This window comes from Schistocerca americana, chromosome 3 (assembly GCF_021461395.2).
Source record: "Schistocerca americana isolate TAMUIC-IGC-003095 chromosome 3, iqSchAmer2.1, whole genome shotgun sequence".
NCBI lineage: Eukaryota > Metazoa > Arthropoda > Insecta > Orthoptera > Acrididae > Schistocerca > Schistocerca americana.
Window position 1 is genome coordinate 382,167,122 of NC_060121.1, and position 25,509 is coordinate 382,192,630.

The 25,509-nt window shown below is 43.5% G+C and overlaps 1 protein-coding gene across 1 annotated transcript in view; it reads left to right on the forward strand.

Moving 5' to 3' along the window:
• The window catches only part of LOC124606100 (probable tubulin polyglutamylase TTLL9), a 116,445-nt gene that overhangs the window by 53,103 nt on the left and 37,833 nt on the right, over positions 1-25,509 (forward strand). The window contains exons 5-7 of the mRNA XM_047138066.1: positions 8,892-9,032; positions 13,435-13,634; positions 24,468-24,581. Coding sequence (XP_046994022.1) covers positions 8,892-9,032; positions 13,435-13,634; positions 24,468-24,581 — 455 coding nt within the window. The remainder of the gene's footprint in view (positions 1-8,891; positions 9,033-13,434; positions 13,635-24,467; positions 24,582-25,509) is intronic.

A 25,509-nucleotide genomic window follows, 5' to 3' on the forward strand; every position in this document is an offset into this window, starting at 1 on the left:
GATGACTTGGACAGGATTTGTGATTGGTGTAAAGAATGGCAGCTAACTCTAAATATAGATAAATGCAAATTAATGCAGATGAATAGGAAAAAGAATTCCGAAATGTTTGAGTACTCCATTAGTAGTGTAGCGCTTGACACAGTCACTTCGATTAAGAATTTGGGCGTAACACTGCAGAGCGGTATGAAGTGGGACAAGCATGTAATGGCAGCTGTGGGGAAGGTGGATAGTCGTCTTCGGTTCATTGATAGAATTTTGGGAAGATGTGGTTCATCTGTAAAGGAGACCGCTTATAAAACACTAATACGACCTATTCTTGAGTACCGCTCGAGCGTTTGGGATCCCTACAGGTCGGATTGAGGGAGGACATAGAAGCAATTCACAGGCGGGCTGCTAGATTTGTTACTGGTAGGTTTGATCATCACGCGAGTGTCACGGAAATGCTCCAGGAACTCGGGTGGGAGTCTATGGAGGAAAGGAGGTGTTCTTTTCGTGAATCGCTACTGAGGAAATTTAGAGAACCAGCATTTGAGGCTGACTGCAGTACAATTTTACTGCCTCCACCTTATATTTCGCGGAAATACCACAAAGATAAGATAAGAGAGATTAGGGCTCGTACAGAGGCATATAGGCACTCATTTTTCCCTCGTTGTGTTTCGGAGTGGAACAGGGAGAGAAGATGCTAGTTGTGGTACGAGGTACCCTCCGCCATGCACCGTATGGTGGATTGCGGAGTATGTATGTAGATGTAGACGTAGAGAAGGAACTCGGCTGTGTCCTTTCAAAGGAACCATCGCGGCATAGTACCCGCATTACCTGTAAGTTATGTGTGTTGCATATCCGTCGGGCGTTACCTCATAACGAGCGCTTTCATTATGCATGCGATCAATGTTTTACTGCATTCCGCTAGAAACATTCAAGTGGTGAGCCATGTAGAAACTCAGTGGGGTTATATAAACGACAGGATAACCTACGAACATTTTTCTTCTACATAGTCATCCTCCTACCTGCAACTTAAAAATAAACAGTATTTATAGCAAAATTGAAATTGTCGATGTTTTAATTTAAGTTTTATACGAGAGCTGTTGACTTGTAACTTGCCATGGTGGGATGTTGTAGTAAAAATTTAAATAAGCTTTACGGGTTTATATATAGCGCTAGGAAACGCAGTTTCCTCAACAAAACGGTAGAATATTAAGGAAAACTACAAAACAAAAATATGTAAAACATCACTTCAGCACTTTGCCGAACTTATCTAAAAACTGTTTTTGTTATTTCTAAACAGATTTCACAGTTATCAATGACAACAGGAAACTCATGCCTTTGATTGTAATGAAGAACGTTCAGCTGAGTACAAAATAACAGTAATTATACATATTTTATGCAAACTGCACTTATATCAAAAGTAATTGCTTTGGTTGCATAAAAACGCATAAGTCACGCTATCCACTAATTTTCATTACTCCTAAAATGCAGTTTATATCGGGGCCAACACTGAACGATGTGCAGTTCTATTTATGTGCGAAGTAAACAACCAAACAAAAAAAAAACACTAAGAGAAGTCTTCGGCTCCCAGTTTCTCTATTACACATACATTTAAACACTCGTGCTCATAAATTAAGGATAATTGCAGAATGTGATGCCACACAACGTGGCACTACAGGAAACTGGCGCTAATAGCATAGGCACATAGGGAACACACACGACACAGATTTGTAATGCTACGGTATTGGTGATAAGTTGAGAAAACCGTCCCGAAACACATGTGCTGCAAAACGCCACTGTTTCCTGCGCATGTAACCCGACATCAATATGGGATATGATCACCATGTACAGACCGTGCAACGGGTTGGCACACTCTGGATCAGGTGGTCGAGCAGCTGCTGGGGTATAGCCTCCCATTCTTGCACCAGTGCCTGTCGGAGCTCCTGAAGTGTCCTAGCGGTTTGAAGACGTGCAGCGATACGTCGACCGAGAGCATCCCAGACGTGCTCGATGGGGTTTAGGTCTGGAGAACAGGCAGGCCACTCGAGTCGCCTGATATCTTCTGTTTGGAGGTACTCCTCCACGATGGCAGCTCGGTGGGGCCGCGCGTTATCATCCATCAGGAGAAAGGTGGGACCCACTGCACCCCTGAAAAGGCGGACATACTGGTGCAAAATGACGTCCCGATACACCTGACGTGTTACAGTTCCTCTGTCAAAGACATGCAGGGGTGTACGTGCACCAATCATAATTCCACCCCACACCATCAAACCACGACCTCCATACAGGTCATTTCAAGGACATTAAGATAGTCATCAATCCTCCAATAACCATTCTTATATGAGCAACAGAAGAATATGGTACCTGGTTGGTACCTGGTTCCTGGTTCACGCCAGATGAAAACCCGTGAGAATCACTGTTCAGACTATACGTGGACTCGTCCGTGAACATAACCTAGGACCACTGTTGCAATGACCATGTACTGTGTTCTTGACACCAGGCTTTACGGGCTCTCCTGTCACCAGGGGTCAGTGGAATGCACCTTGCAGGCCTCCGGGCGAATAAACTATGTCTGTTCAGTCGTCTGTAAACTGTGTGTCTGGAGACAACTGTTCCAGTGGCTGCGGAAAGATCCCGAGCAAGGTTACCTGCAGTACTCCGTGGCCGTCTGCGGACACTGATGGTGAAATATCGATCTTCTTCTGGTGTTGTGCACTGTGGACGTCCCGTACTGTAGCGCCTGGACACGTTTCCTTTCTGCTGGAATCGTTGCCATAATCTTGAGATCACACTTTGTGGCACACGGAGGGCCCGTGCTACGACCTGCTGTGTTTTACCAGCCTCCAGTCGCCCTAGTATTCTACCCCTCATAACGTCATCAAGATGTGTTCTTTGAGCCATTTTCAACACAGTCACCATTAGCACGTCTGAAAACGTCTGGACACTTACTGCACCGTACTCTGACATGCACCAACACACCTCTGCGTATGTGGACTGCTACCAGCGAGACTGTGCGGTAACTGCAGGTCAAATGCACCGCATCGTAATACCCCGAGGTGATTTAAACCCGCAAACCGCCCACAAGAGCGTTGTTTCACCATGTATCAGCATTATCCTTAATTTATACTATCAGTATTTCTATATACTCCGTCATTTATGCACTGTATCAAAACTAAGGAACCGCAGTATTGCTAGAGCGCAACACTAGCGCAATGTGGTGGTCGAGGTGGAGACGTGACAGACTGGAAGAAACGAGCTTCGTGTTTGGACGTGCCCATGACCATACTGTCAATGATTTTGCCCAGTTTGTTGATGTATTAAAGCGGACCGTAGAATGTGTCTACAAGGATTGGTGTACCTCTTCCAGTCATGTAATACGCCGTAACAACAGTGGCCGTGAATATAGCTTAATCGACAGGGACCGGAGACAGATGAAAATCTTCTGAATGATATCGGTTTCAAACATAACAAGAATTGTTGATGTCAATGAAAGCACGTTCATCTCAACCAGCGAACGAATTTGCACGTAATGGAAATTCGGAGTCGGGTGTCCGACAAAAGACCATTTCTCAAAGCTACATACAGAGCTGGATTTCTTCAGTGGGCCAAAAACACCGAAACTAGACAGTACCGACGACTCGCTCTTTTGCCTCTCTTCAACTGATGCAAGCTGTAGACAGGACCGTTGGCCCATCGAGCCGTTTCAGCCACAATGTGCGTAGCGTGTACTTCAGGCCTGAGTCAGTTCTGTCGTTTTTTTTTTCGAGTGTTTCTCGTACCGTAACTTGGGCTCACTCATTGAGACTATCGTGATCATGAACCAGGATGTTTGTTTCAACATTCCCGGTGCCTAAGTGTTACCCTCTCGTCTACATCTTCAAAGTGACGACAATCGTGTTCACTGGGCTGTAGAAACGCGTTCCTCGTTTGACGAACACCCACACATTCTATTGAAACTCGACTGGCCCGCTAAATCACGTGGTCGTAGCCCCATAGAAAGTGTCTGGGACTATTTGTAACAGCAATCACATCCCCGAAATTTGGTAGCTACACGGGGTCTAATCATCAATGACTGACTCCAGCTGGATATGCCACACCGGAAGAAGCTTGGGGTGGGGGGGTGGGGGGGGGGGGGCGGGAGGCAATCTTCCTCTCCGAAATAAGACATTTATCGAGGCTAAAGGCGGAGTTACACAGTATTAGCGCGATGTCTCCTGTGAGTACTAACTTTTTGTCCGGCGTGCTTATGTCACAGAAACACAAATAAAAGGGCCGCCACCAGAGATATGTTCCCGAAATAATTATTCTGAGGTAAATTTTAATTACACTCTAAGACAAAAAAAAGACGCATAACGAAGTAATTTTCAGAATGGGACGGAAATCGGTAGATGTGATGTACATATACAGAAAAACAAATGATTACAATTTCAGAAACAGTTAGATGATTTATTCAAGAGAAAGAGCTTCACAAACTGTGCAACTCAATAACATGTTGGTCTACCTCTGGCCCTTATGCAAGCAGTTATTCAGGCTGGCATTGATTGATAGAGGTGTTGTATGTCCACCTGAGGGGTATCGTGCCAAATTATGTCCAATTGGCGCGTTAGACAGTCAAAATCCCGAGCTGGTTGAAGGACCCTGCCCGTAAAGCTTCAAACGTTCTCAATTGGGGAGAGATCCGGCGACCTTGGTGGCCAAGGTAGGGTTTGGAAAGCACGAAGACAAGCAGTAGAAACTCTCGCAGTGTGCGGGCGGGCATTATCTTGCTGAAACGTAAGCGCAGGATGGCTTGCGATGAAGGGCAACGCAGTGGGGCGTAGAATAACGTCGACGTATCGGTTTGCTGTAACGGTGCCACGGATGACAACCAAATTCGTCCTGCTATGAAAAGAAATGGCACCCCCAGACCCTCACTGCTGGTTGGTAAGCGATAAGGCGGGCGACATTCATGCACCACTGTCTGGGGCGTCTCTAGACAAGTCTTCGCTGGTCGTCGGGGGTCAATTCGAAGAGAGACCATTTGTTTGCACACGAACATCTCATCTACCGATTTCCGTCCCATTCGCTTAATTCCTTCGCGGTGCGTCTTTTTTTACTCATTATCTATTTATTTATTTCAGTGCATTGCTGTATATTGAAAGTATAACAGTATCATGTTGAAATAATTGAACAATTTCAACTTCGAAATTTTGCATAGCTTCCTCATCTACATAGCTGTCCATGTTAATATTGACGTGTCTCACGGATCCTGATACACTTCACCAGAGCTAAGGAGCTCTTCCATCTGTACTGTACGAATGTCGTCCAAGAGTGAGACCCAGTCACAGTGAAACGTCCCACTCCTGAACTGAAACAACGAGGCACTGCTCGGTCATTCGGGAGTCGCTGTTCCCCTATCGGCCCCATTCTTTAATGTAAAAAGTACTGCCAAGTGTATGATTTACGCCATGAGAAGTATAGTCTCCAGAGTTAATTAACTCACCAACACTGCAAATGTTGTTGATGTCATTGTTTAATAAGAACTGTCATAAACATTCCCATCTATGATCCCAACTGGCACGAAGTAAGTCTGCGAAGGCGTGCATACTAATTCAGCGGCTGGTGACGTGCTAACAGCTAGCGCAGCATCACGCAAATCAGCCCGGTGCCAGTATTCTGGCACCCTATTGAGAGAGAGCATCAGTTCCGGCTTCCTTTGTCTGTGGAAATGGCGGTTTGGGCGTACATACAGATTTTACTGCACGATTTTTCCTTTCCGTGCGATTGAGCTGCTATGTTACTGTAAAACGCATGTCTATAATTGCGAGACTTTAAGTTTTTTGTAAGACTATACGAAATTTGTCAACATATGGAACGGTTCATCGGTTTCATAATTGCTAGCTGTTGACCTGCGTACAGTAGTGTACTTTTACGCACGTTCATTTTTCGCATGTCAGGTCAGAGCTATATCCATTTCAGAAAATGATAAATTTGATAGTCTATAATTCGGTTTGTAATGGAGGGTCGGATGACAGAATTAACATGAGGCTGTGCAGCATGGAATGGAAAGCTGCTTGTTTGTGGATGCTGTGAGATAAGGCTTACACTATCGGTAGGTACTGTTTTTTTTCTGTAAAGAAGCTTATTCAAAAATGTCCCTGAAAAGTGCTGGCCGGTGTTGCGAGCGGTTCTAGGCGCTTCAATCTGGAACCGCGCGACCGCTACGGTTTAGGTTCGAATCCTGCCTCGAGCATGGATGTGTGTGATGTCCTTAGGTTAGTTAGGTTTAAGTAGTTCTAAGTTCTAGGGGACTGATGACCTCAGATGTTAAGTCCCATAGGGTTCAGATCCATTTTTTGGTCCCTGAAAATTTCAAATGGTCAAGGATTAAGAGGAGAACCCATAGCTTGGCGGTCAAACTGTCTATAATCAGTGTTCGCAAATTAAAAATAAAATTTGCCAGGTGCAAGTAGAACTCGCTTTCTTATGAATGTAGACAGTTCGCCATCGCTCTTGCCGCAGTGGTAAAACCGGTTCCTCTCAGATCACCGAAGTTTAGCGCTGTCAGGCTTGCCTAGCACTAGGATGGGTTAACAACCGGGTCTGCCGAGTGCTGTTGGCAAGCGGGGGGCACTCAGCGCTTGGGAGGCCAATTGAGGAGCTACTGGTCTGTGAAGTAGCGGCATCGGTCACGAAAACTGACAACGGCCGGGAGAGCGATGTGCTGACCACACGCCCCTCCGTATGCGCATCCGGTGACGCGTAAGAGCTGAGGATGGCACGGCGGATGGTCCATACCGTTGAGCCTTCATGGCCTGTTCGGATGCTGTTTGTTTGTATATAGATAGTTCGTCGATCCCTGTAATCGAGAATCTCGATGAGTTTTATCTGTTATCGACATTGGTACCGGCAGGAATTGATCCCAGGAATTTCAAGGCCTTCGCGAATGTTTCAGTCTTAAGTCTGAAGTCAGACAACAATTGACAAAAGAAATATTTTTGTTATATAGATACAAATTAAATAATTCAGGATATGTTCCTCTACTTTTACTGTGAAATCTTGCTCCTTGACAAATTTCATGATTCTAGGTCAACGGAAAGTACTCTATAGACCTTAATGAATTTGCGAGTATAAAAATATGTCGCATAAATGAGACCTTAGGCCTTAGTATCTGGCATAAATTTCAACTTGATCCCTGAGAAAAAGGGTTTTCAACAGTCGGGCAGACAGACACAGAGGACAGCAGAGGACAGCAAACTGATCCTACAAGGATTCCGTTTCTACAGATTGAGTTACGGAACCTAATGATTCTGTGTAACATACGTTTCAGTAGCAACGATTGTGTTACCTAATTCTAGAAGCTTTACTTTGGATTTGTGCACAAATTCTGTTAATATGTTTGTGCTCTCATCGGTGGGAACATCTGTAAATAAGTTAGTGACGTCAACGACGCTAGTTTAGAAGTGGTTGGGACCGCTATGTCACTAATTCCATCAAGAAAAGCAATGAAGTTTATGATTCCACAACGTAGGATTACATGGTTTTCTTTTTAAGCATCTTATCTATACAGAAACTCCAACGAATCTGATATAGCATCCGTCATCGAATACAGAGATATGTAAACAGGTAGAATACGGCGCTGCGGTCGGCAACACCTAAATGTATATACGACGACAGGTGTCTGACGCAGTTATTAGATCGGTTACTGCTGCTACTACGGCAATGTGGTGTTATAGTCGGCGCACAAGCGATGGGACAAAGCATCTCCGAGGTAGCGATGAAGTGGGATATTTCCCATACGAGCATTCCACGAGTGTACCGTGAATAACAGGAATCCGGTAAACATCAAATCTCCGAGATCGCTGGAGCCGGAGAAAGATCCTGAAGGATCGGGACCAACGACGACTGAAGAGAATCGTTCAACTTGACAGAAGTGCAACCCTACCGCAAATTGCTCCAGGTTTCAGTGCTTGGCCATCAACAGGTGTCAGCGTCCGAAACATTCAACGAAACGTCACCTATATTGGTTTCGGAGCCGAAGGCCCACTCGTGTACCCTTGACGACTGCACGACGAAAAGCTTTACGCCTCGCCTGGGTCCATCAACACTGAGATTGGACTGTTGATGACTGGAAACCTATTGCATGGTCGAACGAGTCTCGTTGTGTCGAGCCAGTGGACATGTACAAATATTGAGGCAACCTCATGAATCCATGGACCCTGCATGTCAGCGGGGGGCTGTTTAAGCTGGTAGAGGCTCCGTAATGATGTGAGGCTTGTGCAGTTGGAGTGATATAGGACCCCTGATACGTCTAGATACGACTCTGACAGGCGACACGTACGTAAGCATCCTGTCTGATCACCCTCATCCATTCATGTCGATTGAGCATTCCGATGGACTTGGGCAATTGCAACAGGACAGTGCGACACCCCACATGACCAGAATTGCTACAGATTGGCTCCACGAACAATCCCCTGAGTTTAAACATTCTCACTGGCTCCCAAACTCCCCAGACTTGAACATTATTGAGCCTATCTGTGAAGCCTTGCAAGGTGCTGTTCAGAAGGGTTCTCCCCCTCCTCGTGCTGTTAGGGATTTATGAACAGCCTTGCAGGATTCATGGCGTCAGTTCCCTCCAACAGTACTTCAGACGTTACTCGAGTCCATGTCACGTCGTTTTGCGGCACTTCTGCATGCTCAAGGGGGCCCTACACGATATTAGGCAGGTGTACCAATTCCTTTAGCTCTTCAGTGTAATTCTGTCGCTAGTAAGTATTACTGTGGCATTTAGCATTGCGTTATTGGCGTGAATTATAAACTACAAGCATGCTGCTGTCCGGCGGTCTCTGACACTTCAGGTTAGTGACCGGTCTTCGTGTCCTGAAAGGCGTGACAGTGTGGCACTCATTTGGCTTTTGGTGTTGCAGTTCTGCCCGCTGAAGGTGTGGGTGGCTCGCGAGGGCTTCGCGCGGGTGTGCACGCACCAGTTCTCGCTGGAGCACCTGGACGACAAGCTGGGGCACCTCACCAACACCACGCTGCGCCTGCGCAACGACCCCAGCGACACGGTACAGCACATACCGAAAACTGACTGAAGCAGCAAATACTGAAAGTAGGAGGATTATGTACATACTATTGCTAGAATAAGTCAAACTGGAGAGTGCAAATGGTCATGGACCTAAGTGCCAAATTTCACTTTTGTCAGGAGAGTCAATGAACAATGTACGTATTTCCTTTTTTACGTAGCTTATTTGTATCGAAAAAGCTGAGAAGGTATTCTGAGACCACAGAATTAGGCTGTCCACCTTGCGACTGTAAAAAATGAGACAAATGAGGAAATAAATAATTTATAAAGAACGTTGTAAGTGGCATACCATGAAATTGACATGTTCTACTCGTAAGTGCCCGTAAGAAAACTTATGTTTCAAGTGTCACATATACTGACTCATTACCCTTCATTTATGATAACACAAGCACAGAAATACGAGAGTATCATTTTAACTACTAGAAACGTAATCAACAGAAAATTTATCATACCTTATAAATGTTTTACAAGAGAATTGTGTGTTGTGGTTGTCTTCAGTCCTGAGACTGGTTTGCTGCAGCTCTCCATGCTACTCTATCCTGTGCGAGCTCCTTCATCTCCCAGTACTTACTGCAACCTACATCCTTCTGAATCTGCTTAATGTATTCATCTCTTGGTCTCCCTCTACGATTTTTACTCTCCACGCTGCCCTCCAATGCTAAATTTGTGATCCCTTGATGCCTCAGAACATGTCCTACTAACCGGTCCCTTTTTTTTTTGTCAAGTTGTGCCACAAACTCCTCTTCTGATGGTACTGTGAACGGCTGAAAGCAAGGGGAAACTACAGCCGTAATGTGAAAATTACCGAACTATCAGTTTAATAAGTCACAGCCACAAACTACTAACACGAATTCTTTACAGACGAATGGAAAAACTGGTAGAAGCCGACCTCGGGGAAGATCAGTTTGGATTCCGTAGAAATATTGGAACACGTGAGGCAATACTGACCTTACGACTTATCTAGAAGAAAGATTAAGGAAAGGCAAACCTACGTTTCTAGCATTTGTAGACTTAGAGAAAGCTTTTGACAATGTTGACTGGAATACTCTCTTTCAGATTCTAAAAGTGTCAGGGGTAAAATACAGGACGCGAAAGGCTATTTACAATTTGGATAATAATATAGTTGAATTCATGAAACGCCCCTCCGTTTTGCTTCTTTTTCTTACACAATTCTATTTTTGGAATCAGATGTTGCGAAGTTGACTGTTGACATTTTTACGGCCTACATTTCATTAAATAGCCAGTGAACTTACCGCAGTGGGAACACCGGTTCCCGTCGGATCGCCGAAGTTAAGCGCTGTAGGGCTTGCTCTTGGATGCGTGACCGTCTGGGTCAGCTGAGAGCTGTTGACAATGGGACTGCACTTCCTTGTGAGGCCAGCTGAGGAGCTACTTGATTGAGAAGCAGTGGCTCCAGCCACGAAAACTGACAACGGCTGGGAGAGTGATGTGCTGACCACATGACCCTCTATATCTGCATCCAGTGACACCCATCGGCTGAGGATGACACTGCGGTCGGTCGGTACCGTTTGTCCTTCTGAGGCCTGTTCGGACGGAGGTCACAGTTCGTAGTAATGGATGGTAAATCATCTAGCATAACAGAAGTGATATCTGGCGTTCCGCAAAGTAGTGTCATAGGTCCTCTGCTGTTCCTGATTTACGTAAATAATCTAGGTGATAATCTGAGCAGCCCCCTTAGATTGTTTGCAGATCGTTGTAATTTAGCGTCTAGTAAAATCATCAGACGGTCAATGCCAATAACAAAATGATCTAGAGAAAATTTCGCTATGGTGCGAAAAGTGGCAATTGGCACTAAACAAAGAAAAGTGCGAGGTCATACACATGGGTACTAAAAGAAATCCGATAAATTTCAGGTATACGATAAATCGCACAAACCTAAGGGCTACCAATTCGACTAAATACCTAGGAATTACAATTACGAGCAACTTAAATTGGAAAGAACACATGCATAATATTGTGGGGAAGGCGAAACAAAGACTGCGCTTTGTTAACAGAACACTTAGAAGATGCGGCAAACCCACTAAAGAGAGAGCCTACATTACACTTGTCCGCCCTCTGCTGGATCATTGCTGTGCGTTGTGGGATTCTTACCAGGTGGGATTGACGGAGCACATCGAAAAAGTGCAAAGAAGGGCAGCTCGTTTCGTGTAATCGCGCAATAGGGGTGAGAGTGTCACTGATATGATACGCGAGTTGAGGTGGCAGTCACTGAAACAAAGGCGGTTTTCTTTGCGGCGAGATCTATTTACGAAATTTCAGTCATCAACTTTCTCTTCCGAATTCGAAAATATTTTATTGACACCCATCTACGTAGGGAGAAATGATCATAATAATAAAATAAGAGAAATCAGAGCTCGAAAGGAAAGATTTAGATGTTCCTTTTTCCCACGCGCCATCCGACAGTGGAATGGTACAGAAGTAGTATGAAAATGGGTCGATGAACCCTCTGCCAGGCACTTACGTGTGAATTGCAGAGTAACCATGTAGATGTAGAAACGATAATTTTGTACCTGTCACGTATTTAAGGCTGTTAAAGCCGAGAAAAAGTTTCACGAATAAGTTAATTTGCAATTAAGAATTCTTGGTGTCATGCTGGTTCGTCAGCGACTGTACCTAATAAAAGGTAACAGTCCAGACCGCGCAAATTTTATTGGTAAATGTGCTAGGCAGTTATTTGTTTAGCAGTTTGCCAAGCATTGTTTCCTGAAGACTTCGCACCGATTGAAATATTTATTTTCGCTAATGTCTTCCTTATCTCAAAATACTCTATCTAGGATCCTCTACTGTGTACAGGGTGAAAAGTATTTAAACCGACAAACTCTGGGAGGTTGTAGGGGACATCCAAACAAATATGTTTCCCTAATGTCATTTTTTCCTATGAGGAGTATTTAAACCGGTAGAGGAAGATTTCTCTGGCGGCATATACATTAAACCAACAAACACTTTTCCATTTTTTTATGACGAAGAGACAACACATAAACACAACCCAATTTCAATTACAGTAAATTTTCAAAAATGCCTCCATTGACACGTAAACAAAGGTTACACCGTCGGATCGTGTTCTGTCTGACACGGGCAAAAACCCCAGCAGTATCCTGAATTGTTCCTGCTGCTGCTGCTACTATCCGGGCAACCAGATCCTCTTCTGATGCAACAGGAGTTGCGTAAACAAGGTTGCGCATCTCTCCCCACACAAAAAAGTCCAGAGGGTACATATCTGGGGATTGAGCAGGCCACGGTACAGGACCACCTCTGCCAATCCACGTTTCTGGGAACCGTCGGTCCGGGAATCGACGTACACGACGATTGAAATGTGCCGGCGCCCCGTCATGTTGGAACCACATGCGTTGTCTTGTAGGGAGCGGGACGTCTTCCAACAATCCTGGCAATGCTCTGGCGAGAAAATTGTAATAGTGCCTTCCATTTAATGGCCTAGGTAGCAGATACGGCCCAATTAAACAGTCCCCAACAACACCGACCCACACATTAACGAAGAACCGCACTTGATGAGCGCTAGTAACTGTGGCATGTGGGTTATCCTCACTCCAAACATGCGAATTGTGCATGTTGAAGACTCCATCACGCCCGAACGTTGCTTCATCGGTAAACAACACAGAGGATGGAAATGTTGGATGCATTTCACACTGTTCCAGGTACCACTGCGAAAACTGTGCTCTGGCTGGATAGTCAACTGGTTCCAGGTTGTGGACACGCTGTAAGTGAAATGGACGTAACACTTGCTGTCGTAGGACTGTTCTTACATTCGTCTGATTCGTCCCCATGTTACGTGCAGTTGCACGAGTGGTGATTGAAGGATCCCGCTCCGCATGCTGCAAGACAGCTTCCTCAAATTGCAGCGTTCTTACCGTGCTACGGCGTCCCTGTCCAGGTAATTTACTAAATGACCCGGTCTCACGCAGACGTTGGTACACAGTAGCAAAGGTCGTATGATGCGGGATACGGCGATTAGGATATTGTTGTTGATAAACCCTATGTGCAGCTCGTCAGTTGTGGTGCGCTACATAGTACGCACCAACCATATCAGTGTACTCACTCCATTAGTAAACAGAGACAATGCACTACAACACTGGTGGACAGCAGTTGCCTACAACTGAAGAGCGTAATACGCCCTCTAACAACTGAAGATCGTAATACGGCCTCTAACAACTGAAAAGCGTAATACGGTCTCTACCGGTTTAAATAATCCTCATAGGAAAAAATGACATTAGGGAAAAATATTTGTTTTGATGTCCCCTACAACCTCCGAGAGTTTGTCGGTTTAAATACTTTTCACCCTGTATACAATGTTGCCACTAGAGGCCGTTTGCCGGCTGGAGGCGCTATCCCTGGTGCGCTGTTTGCAGTTCGGCAGCAAGTGGCCGCTGATGGACCTGCGGCAGTGGGTGGAGTTCAACCACGGGAAGCTGGCCATCATGGGGCTGGTGCACGACGCCGGCCGCCTCGTGCTGACTGCGCTCACCGCTGCGCAGACCGCCGTCTCGCACGACCCCCACTGCTTCGAGCTCTACGGCTTCGACATCCTCATAGACGCCGATCTGCGCCTGTACGTCTCCTTCCACTCCACTCTCCCTAATGTCGCACCTGATGTGTCCTTCCTTTGTACAGCGCGTCCCCATCTTGTAAGCATCGATGTAGCGGCTCGCTTGCGTGCATTGCAGAAGCATCAATGTTTATACACTTCGTTCTTCTTTCTTCTTGTGCCTTTATCCCACATCGACGTAGGGACGGTTACTCGTAGATCTGGCAAGGTTACAGGTTGCTAAATGCATTCTCTGAAAATTATTTCGAGCAGTTAGTTAAAGAGCCCACTCTAACAATACCACCACGTGCAAAGTAAGTTAGAAATCAGATTAATAATGTTGCTCACGCAGCATATGTTCGCTTTATCGGGCAACAACAAAACTATTGACTGTGGATGGTATCGTCAGAATGAAAATAATGAAGTCACTGTAAAAATAGTCATTAATTTTGGCACTTATCTTGAATGGATTCCCACGTAGATTTTGTCGAAGTTGTTATGGCTCATCTTGTTGATTCTAGGGTGATTCCACTTTGACTGCTAGAAGGTCCAGATCTGTATTTTAGCAATATTTGAAGACCTAACAAATGCGTTTTTCAGGAAATTCTTAATGATCAAACAATCCCAGATCAGAACAATGGTATGGTCAAAATAATTTTTGACTTGGTGTTCACGATCCACATTTTTATTAAACTTCTTGTAAATTCACATATACTTCTTCTTAACTGTCACATCTTCAAGAAAACAGTTTTGTATCAATCTTCACATATTTAATTTCCATTTTAACCAAACACAAGACTTGACTGTTCTTTTACAAAGCGAAATAACAACTTCTGCAAAGTGAAACAAAGACTGCTCTGCGCGCATTCGCCCCAAAACGGTTACATGTAAGTCAAAGATTATGACAGTCTGACAGAAATGAATACACACAAGAACCATATCACTGTAATATATCGATACATCGTAGTACCTATACATTAATAAAACCAAATGTGAATATTGTCACAAAAATATGTCTGTCACTTCGCAGAAAAGTAGTACGATATTACTGTTATCGAGAACTGAGGCTGGAGTGCCGTAAAAGTCACGTAAATAAAGAACCATTACACCACGCGGTTAGTAAACTGTTCTGAAAACACACTTGACCTCTTAGCAACAAATAACCCAGAGCTAATAACAAGAATCAAAACAGATACAGGGATAAGTGAACACAGGGTTGTCGTAACAAGACTGAATATTGTAATCCCCAAATCGTCCAAAACTAAACAGAAAGTATACCTATTCAAAACAACAGATAAAAATTCACTTGACGCCTCCCTGAGAGACAATGTCCACTCCTTCTAAATTAACAACGTAAGTGTAGACCAATTGTGGCTTAAATTCAGTGAAATAGTATCAGCAGCAGTTGAGAGTTTTATACCAAATAAATTAACAAATGACGGAGTTGATCCTCATTGGCACACAAAATGGGTCAGAACACTGTTGCAGAAACAACGAAAAAACATGCCAAATTTAGAGGGACGCAAAATATTCGAGATTGGCGATCTTTTGCAGAAGGTCGAAATTTAGCGAGATGCTTACAATAGTTTCCACAATCAAACTTTATCTCGAAACCTGGCAGAAAATCCAAAGAGATTCTCGGCTTATATGAAGTATGCTAGCAGCAAGACACAATCAATGCCTTCTCTGCGCGATAGCAATGCAAGTACTATAGACGACAGTGCTGCCAAAGCAGAGTTGCAAAACACAGCCTTCCGAAATTCCTTCACGAAGAAGACGAAGTAAATATTCCAGAATTCGAATCAAGAACAGCTGCCAACATGATAACGCAGAAATAGATATCCTCGGAGTAGTGAAGCAACTTAAATCACTTAACATAACCAAGTCTTCTGGTCCAGACTGTATGCCCATCACATTTCGTTCAGATTACGCTGATGCAATAGCTCCTTACTTAACAATTATGTACAACCGTTCGCTCCATGAAAGATCCGTACCCAAAGACTGGAAAGTTGCACAAGTCACACCAACATTCAAGAAAGGTAGTAGGAGTAATCCACTTAATTACAGGCCCATATCATTAACATCGATGTGTAGCAGGATTTTGGAACATATATTGTGTTCGAACATTATGAATTACCTCGAAGAGAACGGTCTGTTGTCTCACAGTCAACACGGATTTAAAAAACATCGTTCTTGCGAAATACAACTAGCTCTTTACTCACATGAAGTGTTGAGTGCTATTAACAAGGAATTTCAGGTAGATTCCGTATTTCTAGATTTCCAAACGGCTTTTGACACTGTACCACACAAGCCACTTGTAGTAAAATTGCTTGCGTATTGAATATCGGCTCAGTTATATGACTGGATTCTTGATTTCCTGTCAGAGAGGTCACAGTTCCTAGTAATTGAAGGAAAGTCTTCGAGTAAAACGGATGTTATTTCTGGCGTTCCCCAAGGTAGTGTTATAGGCCCTTTGCTATTCTCATCTGTACATATAAACGATTTAGAAGACAATCTGAGCAGCCGTCTTACGTTGCTTGCAGATGATGCTGTCGCTTATCGACCAGTAAAGTCTTCAGATCCAAAACCAATTGCAAAACGATTTAGAAAAGATATCTTTATGGTGCAAAAATTCGCAATTTGTAAGGTCATCCACATGGTGCTAAAAGGAAACCGTTAAACTTCGGTTTGTACGATAAATCAGTCAAATCTAAATGCCGTAATTTCAACTAAATACCTAGGAACTACAATTACGAACAACTTAAATTGGAAGGGACACACAAGAAATGTTGTGTTTAAGGCTAACTAAAGACTGCGTTTTATTGGCAGGACACTTAGAAAAGGTAACAGATCTACTAAAGAGACTGCCTAAACTACGCTTGTCCGTTCTTTTTTAGAATACTGGTGCGCGGAGTGGGATCCTTACCAGGTAGAATTGACGGAGTACATCGAGAAAGTTCAAAGAAGGGCAGCACGTTTTGTATCATCGCAAAATAGGGATGAGAGTGTTATTGAAATGATACAGGCTTTGGGATGGACATCATTGAAACAAAGGCTTTTTTCGTTGCGGCAAAACGTTCTCACGAAATTTCATTCATTAATTTCCTCTTCCGAAAGCGAAAATATTTTTTTGACGCCGACCTACATAGGGAGAAACGATTATCATAATAAAATAAGGGAAAGCAGAGCTCGCGCGGGAAGATATAGGTGTTCGTTTTTTCCGCGCGCTATACGAGATTGGAATAGAAATTAATTGTGAAGGTGGTTCGATGAACCCTCTGCGAGGCACTTAAATTTGATTTACAGTGTACTCATGTAGACGTAGACTTTCAGAGGTGTCGAGGTGCCCTTCCTGTCCCCATTCTGTTACCCCCAGGACGAAATATGCGGACTCCAACCGTCTGCGAATAGCGTTATTCGTGCGAAAATGAACGGAAGTTTCCAAAATATCTGCGAATCGTGGAACTGAGGCGGGAGTGGGGTACCAGCCCAGCATTCACCGGGTGGGATATGGAAAACCGCCTAAAAGCCACATCGGCCGGCACACCGATCCTCGTCGGTAATAGACCGGGCGCATTCGATCTACCTGTGCAATTCCCCATCCAAGAAGCGGTGCTTTAACACACGTGGCTATCTTCTTCTTCTTCTCTCGTTACGGCCTCTGTAGGACCACAGGTAGCCCCTTCGTGTACTGCATTTTCCTCTTCTTCTCCCAGAACCTCTTCATTCTTTCTCTTCTTCTCTCCTGCTCTTCTTCCGAGATCTTCAGTATCCTTTTCTCCTGTCGGCTCCAGTGGTGCACTCTAATCTTTTCCTGTATTCTTCTCTGTCGTTGATCTCCGGCATGTCGGTCGGTGTATATTTGTTCCTCAAATTTTCCTTTCCCTCGACCTTGATTCCCAATTCCAACCAGTGCTTCCGAAGTTCAACGACTCACTTGGTTCCTGTCTTTCCCCTTGTCCTTCCTGTAGTTTCCCACACTCTCTTCGTCATTCTGTCCATACTCATCCTAACTACATGTTCAGCAAACCTTGCCCTTTTGAGTCTGATTTCCCCGCATATTGTTCTCATGTTCCGGTACAATTCTTCCCTAGGTCTTCGCATCCACCTCTCTCCACCTGTTTTGGGACCTAGTATTTTTCTCAGTACGGTATTTTTCTCTCTTCTTTCTCTAGTTGTTCTGCCCCATTTCTTTCTAGTAGCATCGTCTCAGCAGCATATAATACTGCATTCCTCACCGCTGTCTTGTAGTGGCTTATCTTTGCCTCTGTGGATATATTCTTTTTATTGTATATGTCTCTCGTCATACAGAAGGCTGACCTCATTTTCTTTATCCTCTCTGTTATTCCATCCTTGCTCCTCTTCCTTCCTGTTATAAATTCTCCCAGGTATTTAAATTTGTCCACCATTTGCACAGTGCCTTCCGGTGTTTCCTAGTCTGCACTGGTATTTAATGCCTTTGTATTGTTATAGCGCTACGGTCGCAGGTTCGAATCCTGCCTCAGGCATGGATGTGTGTGATGTCCTTAGGTTAGTTAGGTTTAATTAGTTCTAAGTTCTAGGGGACTGATGACCTCAGATGTTAAGTCCCATAGTGCTCAGTGCCATTTGAACCATTTTTTTATTGTTACAGGCGATCCTAAGTCCCACCCTTCTGGCTACTTTACTTAAGTTGTCGAGTTGTGTCTTTGCGTCTTCTTCCGTCTCACTTACCATTGCTATGTCGTCTGCAAAGGCTAGGCAGTCTACTTGAGCCCTGTTGTCCTTTTTGTCCCCAACATGGGTCTTTGGTATTCCCATTTCCTCGTTTATTGCTCTCCACTGTGTGATCACTTCGTCCAGTGCTATATTGAACAACAATGGTGACAATCAATCTCCCTGTTTAACACCAGTCTTAATCTCAAATTCTTCTGACAGTGTTCCTCTGAATTTCACGCCTGCTTTTGTGTCTGTCAGAATTTCTTTTCTTGTGTAGTTTCATCAAGTCCTCTGTTCTTCTGGATCCTAACAAGAATCTGCCTGTCGATGGAGTCATATGCCTTTGTGAAGTCCACGAAGGTTATTACTGTCTTTTTTGTTTTTTAAGACCCTATGTTCTGTCAGTTGCTTCAGGACAAATATCTGTTCTATACAACCTCTTCCCTTCCTGAATCCCGCTTGGTAGTCGACATCTCTACTTTCTACCTGTTCTTCTACTCTCCTGAGCAATAGTTTTGACAGCACCTTGTATCCGACCTCTAGTAGCGATATTCCTCTGTAGTTACTTGCATCTCTCTTGTCCCCCTTCTTATGTATTGGTACTACAATTGCATTCTTTCATCCTTCTGGCAACGTTTTTGTTCTCCAGATCTGGTGGATTATGTTGGTCATGTTGTCTATTGCTTTGTTGCCTCCCTACGTTATCATCTCGGCTGCTATTCCATCTTCTCCAGTTGCCTTATTATTCTTTAGATCGCTTATGGCATGTGCGACTTCATACCTTTTTGGAAGGCGTGGCTCTCTCTCTTCTGTGTCAGTCCCCATTTCCAGCTCGTCTTCAGGTGGTTCACAGTTCAACAGGTCGTGAAAGTGCTCTGCAAAAATCCGACAGTTCTCCTTCGCACTAACAGTCAGCTCCCTTTTCTTATCTCTTATAAACAGTTCTCTACCCTTGTGTCCAATCAGACTCTTTTTGAATTTCCCGAAAAAATGTCTGCTGTTGTTTTTCCTGAAGTTGGTCTTCAACCTCGTCCAGTTCCTGCTTCATCTTCTGTCTTCTGGTCCATCTTATTGTTCGGGTCGCTTCCTTCCTTGCTCCTAAGAAAACTTACCATTTTTCCGGGTCCTTCTTGCTGCTCCAGTCTCTCCAGTCTCTCCAGGCTTTCCTGCGAGTCTCTACCGCTTCCTCATATTCCTTGTTCCACCACCAGTGCTTCCGTTTCTTTTCTTCCTTTCCCCATAGTTCATCCTGTTTCGCCATATTTCGCTTCATGTCGTCCCATTCATTGAATGATTCAATTCCTTCCTCATATCTGGATCGATTGTGTCTTAATTTGTCTCTGTCTTCCTTTATGTTTTCTGTTCTTCTATTCATCTGTGGCAGTCTGTCCCTCTTTGGAATCCGGGTGGGTTCTCAATTTTTGTACACTAACTTGCGCTTTTCGTTTTTCTGAATATAATTAAAGTTGCTGCCAAGAATTATTCGATCATGGTACAATGTTCGTCTCCCAACACTGATACTGTGTTCAAAAACGACAGAGCCGTAGTTCACACAGATCGCATCGTCCAAGATTGGTTTTGTGGGTACAAGGATGAATTGCCATATCTCCCTTGACCATCACAGTCACCAGATCTCATTATTATTGAGCCTTTGTGATCTACTTCAAGGAAAAATGTGCATGATCGCTTTCCACTACCATCATTGTGACCACAACTTGCCAGTATTTTGCAGGGAGAATGGTATAAGATTCCCTTGAAAACCGTACGGAACATGTATTTATCCATTCTGAGAGGACTGGAAGCTGTTTGAATGCCAATTAGTTTCCTATATCCTGTTACTCATGGTAGTGTGTAGTGTTTTTCGGTGTGTCCATATTCTTTCCCAACCCCTCTACTACCTTTACACAAGTCGAGCCTAATGAAACAGTTTGTGAAAGCCTTAACGAAACGTGGTGAATATATCAAGTATTTCTGCAATACGTTTCTTCAGCTATCAGAAGCAAAAATGAAAGCAGGCGTGTTTGTTACTTTGACACTCAAAAAATTATGTTCATATTCAGTTCCACCCTTGAATAAAAAATTACGGAGGGGATTATTTCTGTTGTTGCGTACATGCTAAAAAACCGAGGGAATTAGACACTACGATAGTATATGAGAGTCAGGAGTTACTTTTTGAACAATCACCTTAATTCTTTCTCTGAAAATTTGTAGGATACTAGTGAGGAACAAGATAACAAAGTGATGGAAATACGGCATCAAAGCCGCTGGAATGATGGTGGGAGACTGCTACTGGTCACTTCATTAATACGTGCAGCAGAGGAAGAAACTATGCTAGATGCTTTATGGAGACGTGAGAAAGGAAATGTAAGCCAGTGGACTAGTAATTACTGTGTAAGAAATATGGTTTTTCGTGTTTATACGTCAGTACAACCTAGTGCACTGTGAGGAATAAAATTAATATTTATCCGGTTACACGTGTTTCACTAATTTTTTAGTTTCTAATGAAAGCGCAGTGTCATAAAACTTATATTATAGAAAAATTCGAGGTCACAAATGCAGTGCACAGCCCCCTCCCTCCCCAAAGAAAATGAGATTAATTTCCTACCCGTACGTAATAAAAAAAATAATAAAAAATATTACGTTGGCCTATGTAGTCGTTCTTTATCATTATATCACTTTGTTCACAAATCCCCAGAAGATATCAGGAAGATTTAGTTTGCTTGACATTTTAAAGAGAGATACGCAATGTTATATATTTCTTTCTTATATGACCAGTATATTTTAAGGAAATGAAATGAGTAAGCAGGCATCCGACGAAAACCTATAGTCTCTACAGTGAGGACTTGGAGGGAAAACAGAGACCTGAAGTTGGCTGGAAAACGTAGCTTACAGTCAGATAAGATGAACAATCCCTAATCTTAGCCCTCTGCACCGGCTTTAAAGTTGGAGCGTTAACTTTATGTTATTGTAATGGCTCACAGTCGCACGCTATTTCCCAGAACATTTCCTGTTTGTCTTCTGCTGTCCGTGCTTACTTTACAATGTCCTGAGTAACATGTTTCTACGTTGGCTCATAGCTCTAGCTAATACTCTTGTGAATCCTAACTCCTTCAATCCTTTTGAGTCCTTTAAAATATAACGTCGTTGTTGAAAAATCTTGGTTCTTGATTATCTGTCAATCTCCCCGAGGAACTTTTTTCTTAAGTGAAAGTTAAGCAGAATAACTAGTAGAAATGCTGGAAAGAACATAAAATGAAATTTGTAGATTTCATATTAATAACTAATTTGCTTTCTTTCTTTTTTGGTCTGGCTTAGTTCTTTCTTGTAAGATGTATGACATTTCACAATGCATACTCTTATTGCACGACTATCATTTTGCTCTCCTTTTTGATATTTAGAATTAATAGCATAGCATCTGGTTAACTATACTAATTTAAGACACATTGGTAACATAAACAATTTTGCCATCAACCAGTAAAAGACGAAATTTTGTTCTACGTGCTATATGTGTTTTATATATCCGAGTGACGTATATCGGATGCATAAACAATGTAATCATAAAATATGCGTAAATGTTTTGCGACGGAAAAACTGTGTATACTCTGTAATGTGGTGCTCCTGGGTATTCTGACAAGTCATTGTTTTCATTTTATGCTCAATAATTCGACGACTGTACCAGGCGTCTTCTTCAGGTGCGTTACGTGTACTCGCTGCCTGGACTCCAAACAGACTGGGGCATATTGTTGGTCTCACGCTGCTATTTAAAACTGAGTTCGATTACCGAAACCCACTATGCCCTTTGTTTCTGAGAGCCGGTACTGATACTACACTACTGGTCATTAAAATTGCTACACTACGAAGATGGCGTGCTACAGACGTGAAATTTAACCGACAGGAAGAAGATGCTGCGATATGCAAGTGATTAACTTTTCAGAGAATTCACACAGGGTTGGTGCCGGTGGTGACACCTACAACGTGCTGACGTGAGGAAAGTTTCCAACCGATTTCTCATACACAAACACCAGTTGACCGGCGTTGCCTGGTGAAACGTTGTTGTGATGCCTCGTGTAAGGAGGAGAAATGCGTAACATCACGTTTCCGACTTTAATAAAAGTCGGATTGTAGCCTATCGCGATTGCGGTTTATCGTACCGCGGCATTGCTGCTCGCGTTGGTCGAGATCCAATGACTGTTAGCAGAATATGGAATCGGTGCGTTCAGGAGGGTAATACGGAACGCCGCGCTGGATCCCAACAGCATTGTATCAACGGATCGTGCAGTCACGTCTCGATCCCTGAGTCAACATATGGGGACGTTTGCAAGACAACAACCATCTGCACGAACAGTTCGGCAACGTTTGCAGCAGCATGGACTATCACCTCGGAGACCATGGCTGCGGTTACCCTTGACGCTGCATCACAGACAGGAGCGCCTGCGATGGTGTATTCAACGATGAACCTGGGTGCACGAATGGCAAAACGTAATTTTTCGGATGAATCCAAGTTCTGTTTACAGCATCATGATGGTCGCATCCGTGTTTGGCGACATCGCGGTGAACGCACATTTGAAGCGTGTATTCGTCATCACCATACTGGCGTATCATCCAGCGTGATGGTATGGGGTGCCATTGGTTACACGTCTCGGTCACCTCCTGTTCGCATTGACGGCACTTTGAACAGTGGACGTTACATTTCAGATGTGTTACGACCCATGGCTCTACCCTTCATTCGATCCCTGCGAAACCCTACATTTCAGCATGACCGCATGTTTCAGGTCCTGTACGGGCCTTTCTGGATACAGAAAATGTTCGACTAGTGCCCTAGCCAGCACATTCTCCAGCTCTCTCATCAATTGAAAACATCTGGTCAATGGTGGCCGAGCAATTGGCTCGTCGCAATACGCCAGTCACTACTCTTGATGAACTGTGGTATCGTGTTGAAGCTGCATGGGCATCTGTAGCTGTACCCGTACACGCCATCCAAGCTCTGAAGGACTCAATGCCCAGGCGTATCAAGGCCGTTATTACGGCCAGAGGTGGTTGTTCTGGGTACTGATTTCTCAGGATCTATGTACCCAAAATGCGTGAAAATGTAATCACATGTCAGTTCTAGTATAATATATTTGTCCAATGAATACCCGTTTATCATCTGCATGTCTTCTTTGTGTAGCAATTTTAATGACCAGTAGTGTACATGAAAAGCAAATTCTTTCAGCTTCTTACACTCTGGTGGATGTGAGGAGCGGCGAGTATTTAATAAATTGAGTGCCAGACGCCAGCTTTATTTAAAATGAAACTGCTGTCCTTATTTACTAGGTTTCCTGATTTCTATATTTCGATAGACTCTATAATTATGGTGTTCCACAAACTTGGCGTTTATACCATGATACTGATCTGATCGTATGCATTTCCCGATTAGATTCGAGGCAGTGATCGGCGACAGCTGGTTTGCATGGTTGTTTTAGTCCGCTGTGTCATTGATGTTCCTTGCATCTCTGCTCGTCTGTTCTGATAGTCTCCCTAACTAACGTGAGACATGCCACATTCGCATGGTATGCGATACACACACAGCTTTCGGAGACTTAGATCGCCTTTAACGTTACAAACAATACTTTTTTATCTTAACTGAAGGAAGTTAAGATACTGGATGCCATGTTTCGTTAGGAGTACACCGATTTTTTTTCCGGATAGTGGGAGAGCATTAGATATGTAAGCGATTTTGGCTTCTCTTCCTTTGTCTTAGTCTCCTTTTTCACAGGCAATCTTATTTTTGATTGCAGCGACTGTTCAGTTTGATTATCTGAGTACCCATTTCTTTGGATTGCTATTCGAAGGCGTTGTAATTCTTCCACTCTCTTTGTTTGAAAGTTTTCGAGCTATATGGACCAGGGTCTTTAGCAGCGAATTTTTTTGTGATGTATGATGATGGCTGGAGTTACAGAGAGAGTCTTCGGTGCGCACAGGTTTTCTCCATAGACGGAGACTCAAGGATCCGTCCATTCTTCTCTTAATTCGCACATCGGGGAACGGTAGTTGGTCCTCTTTTTCAAGGACTCTCCTCTCATCGGTTACTTCCCTAAACCTTGAGATAAGGGAATATTAGCTGGGATGTGCTGTATTAGACGTATGTTTGTAAATGAAGTGTGTGCTCCACTTTTTTAGGTGGCTGCTGGAGGTGAATGCTTCTCCGTCGCTTGCTCCAAGTGATGCTGATGACCAGCGACTCAAGCATGACCTTCTCCAAGATGTATTTAACATTCTGGACTTTGAAGGAAAGTATGTCCAAAGCAAGATGTAAAATTTCCATTACCTATGTTTTTAGACTGTGTAATAATTATTCTTCTACCAGTAGTAGGTCTCCTGCTTTATGATATGTGAATCATATACAGGTTTAGGTTTTTTATAATTTTTATAATGAATTCTTTCGTTCAAGGTGCCCACCAGGTTTGTTTTCCTAAAAATACGGGCATTTTAATGATAAAGAATGTCTCGTCACTTTCTCAAATGTCCTCAGAACACATATTCTACTTACTGAAGTAACAAAGAATATCGTACTACCGAAAGTTTTACGGTCTCGATCAACATCTTTGTGTCATAGTGCCTCATTCCTTTGTCTTTACTGTTACAGAATTGGCTCGATATACAGGGTTTCCCAGGAGGAATGGTGAATATTCAGGGATGTAACAGGAACGATCACTTGAAGCAAAAAACTGCAGATGGACACCTGCACTATTCCGAATGGATTTCCATGCTGAACACATTTAATGCACATTGTTATTGCGGCTTCCCCCGTCGGAGTTTCTAGTCCCCCCTCGTGCATGGGTGTGTGTGTTGTCCATAGCGTAAGTTAGTTTAAGTTAGATTAAGTAGTGTGTAGGCTTAGGGACCGATGACCTCAGCAGTTTGGTTCCATAAGACCTTACCACAAATTTCCAAAATTTGCACATTTTTATTTATTTTCTGTATTATTCAATACATTGTCAGGTTTACACGTGTACAACATTTAGCAAACATCAGTTCACAAAGTATTAATTTTAAAAAAAATTATTTTTAACACATTCACATGCAAGAAAGTCGCTGTGTGCTGGTAGTAGGCAATGTGTTGCTGTTCTTGAACAGGTTGTTGAACTAAACGTTCAGGAAAAATGGGAACTAGGAAGAACAACTGTCTCACGCAACGCCCTGAAAACTCTGGTAAACACTC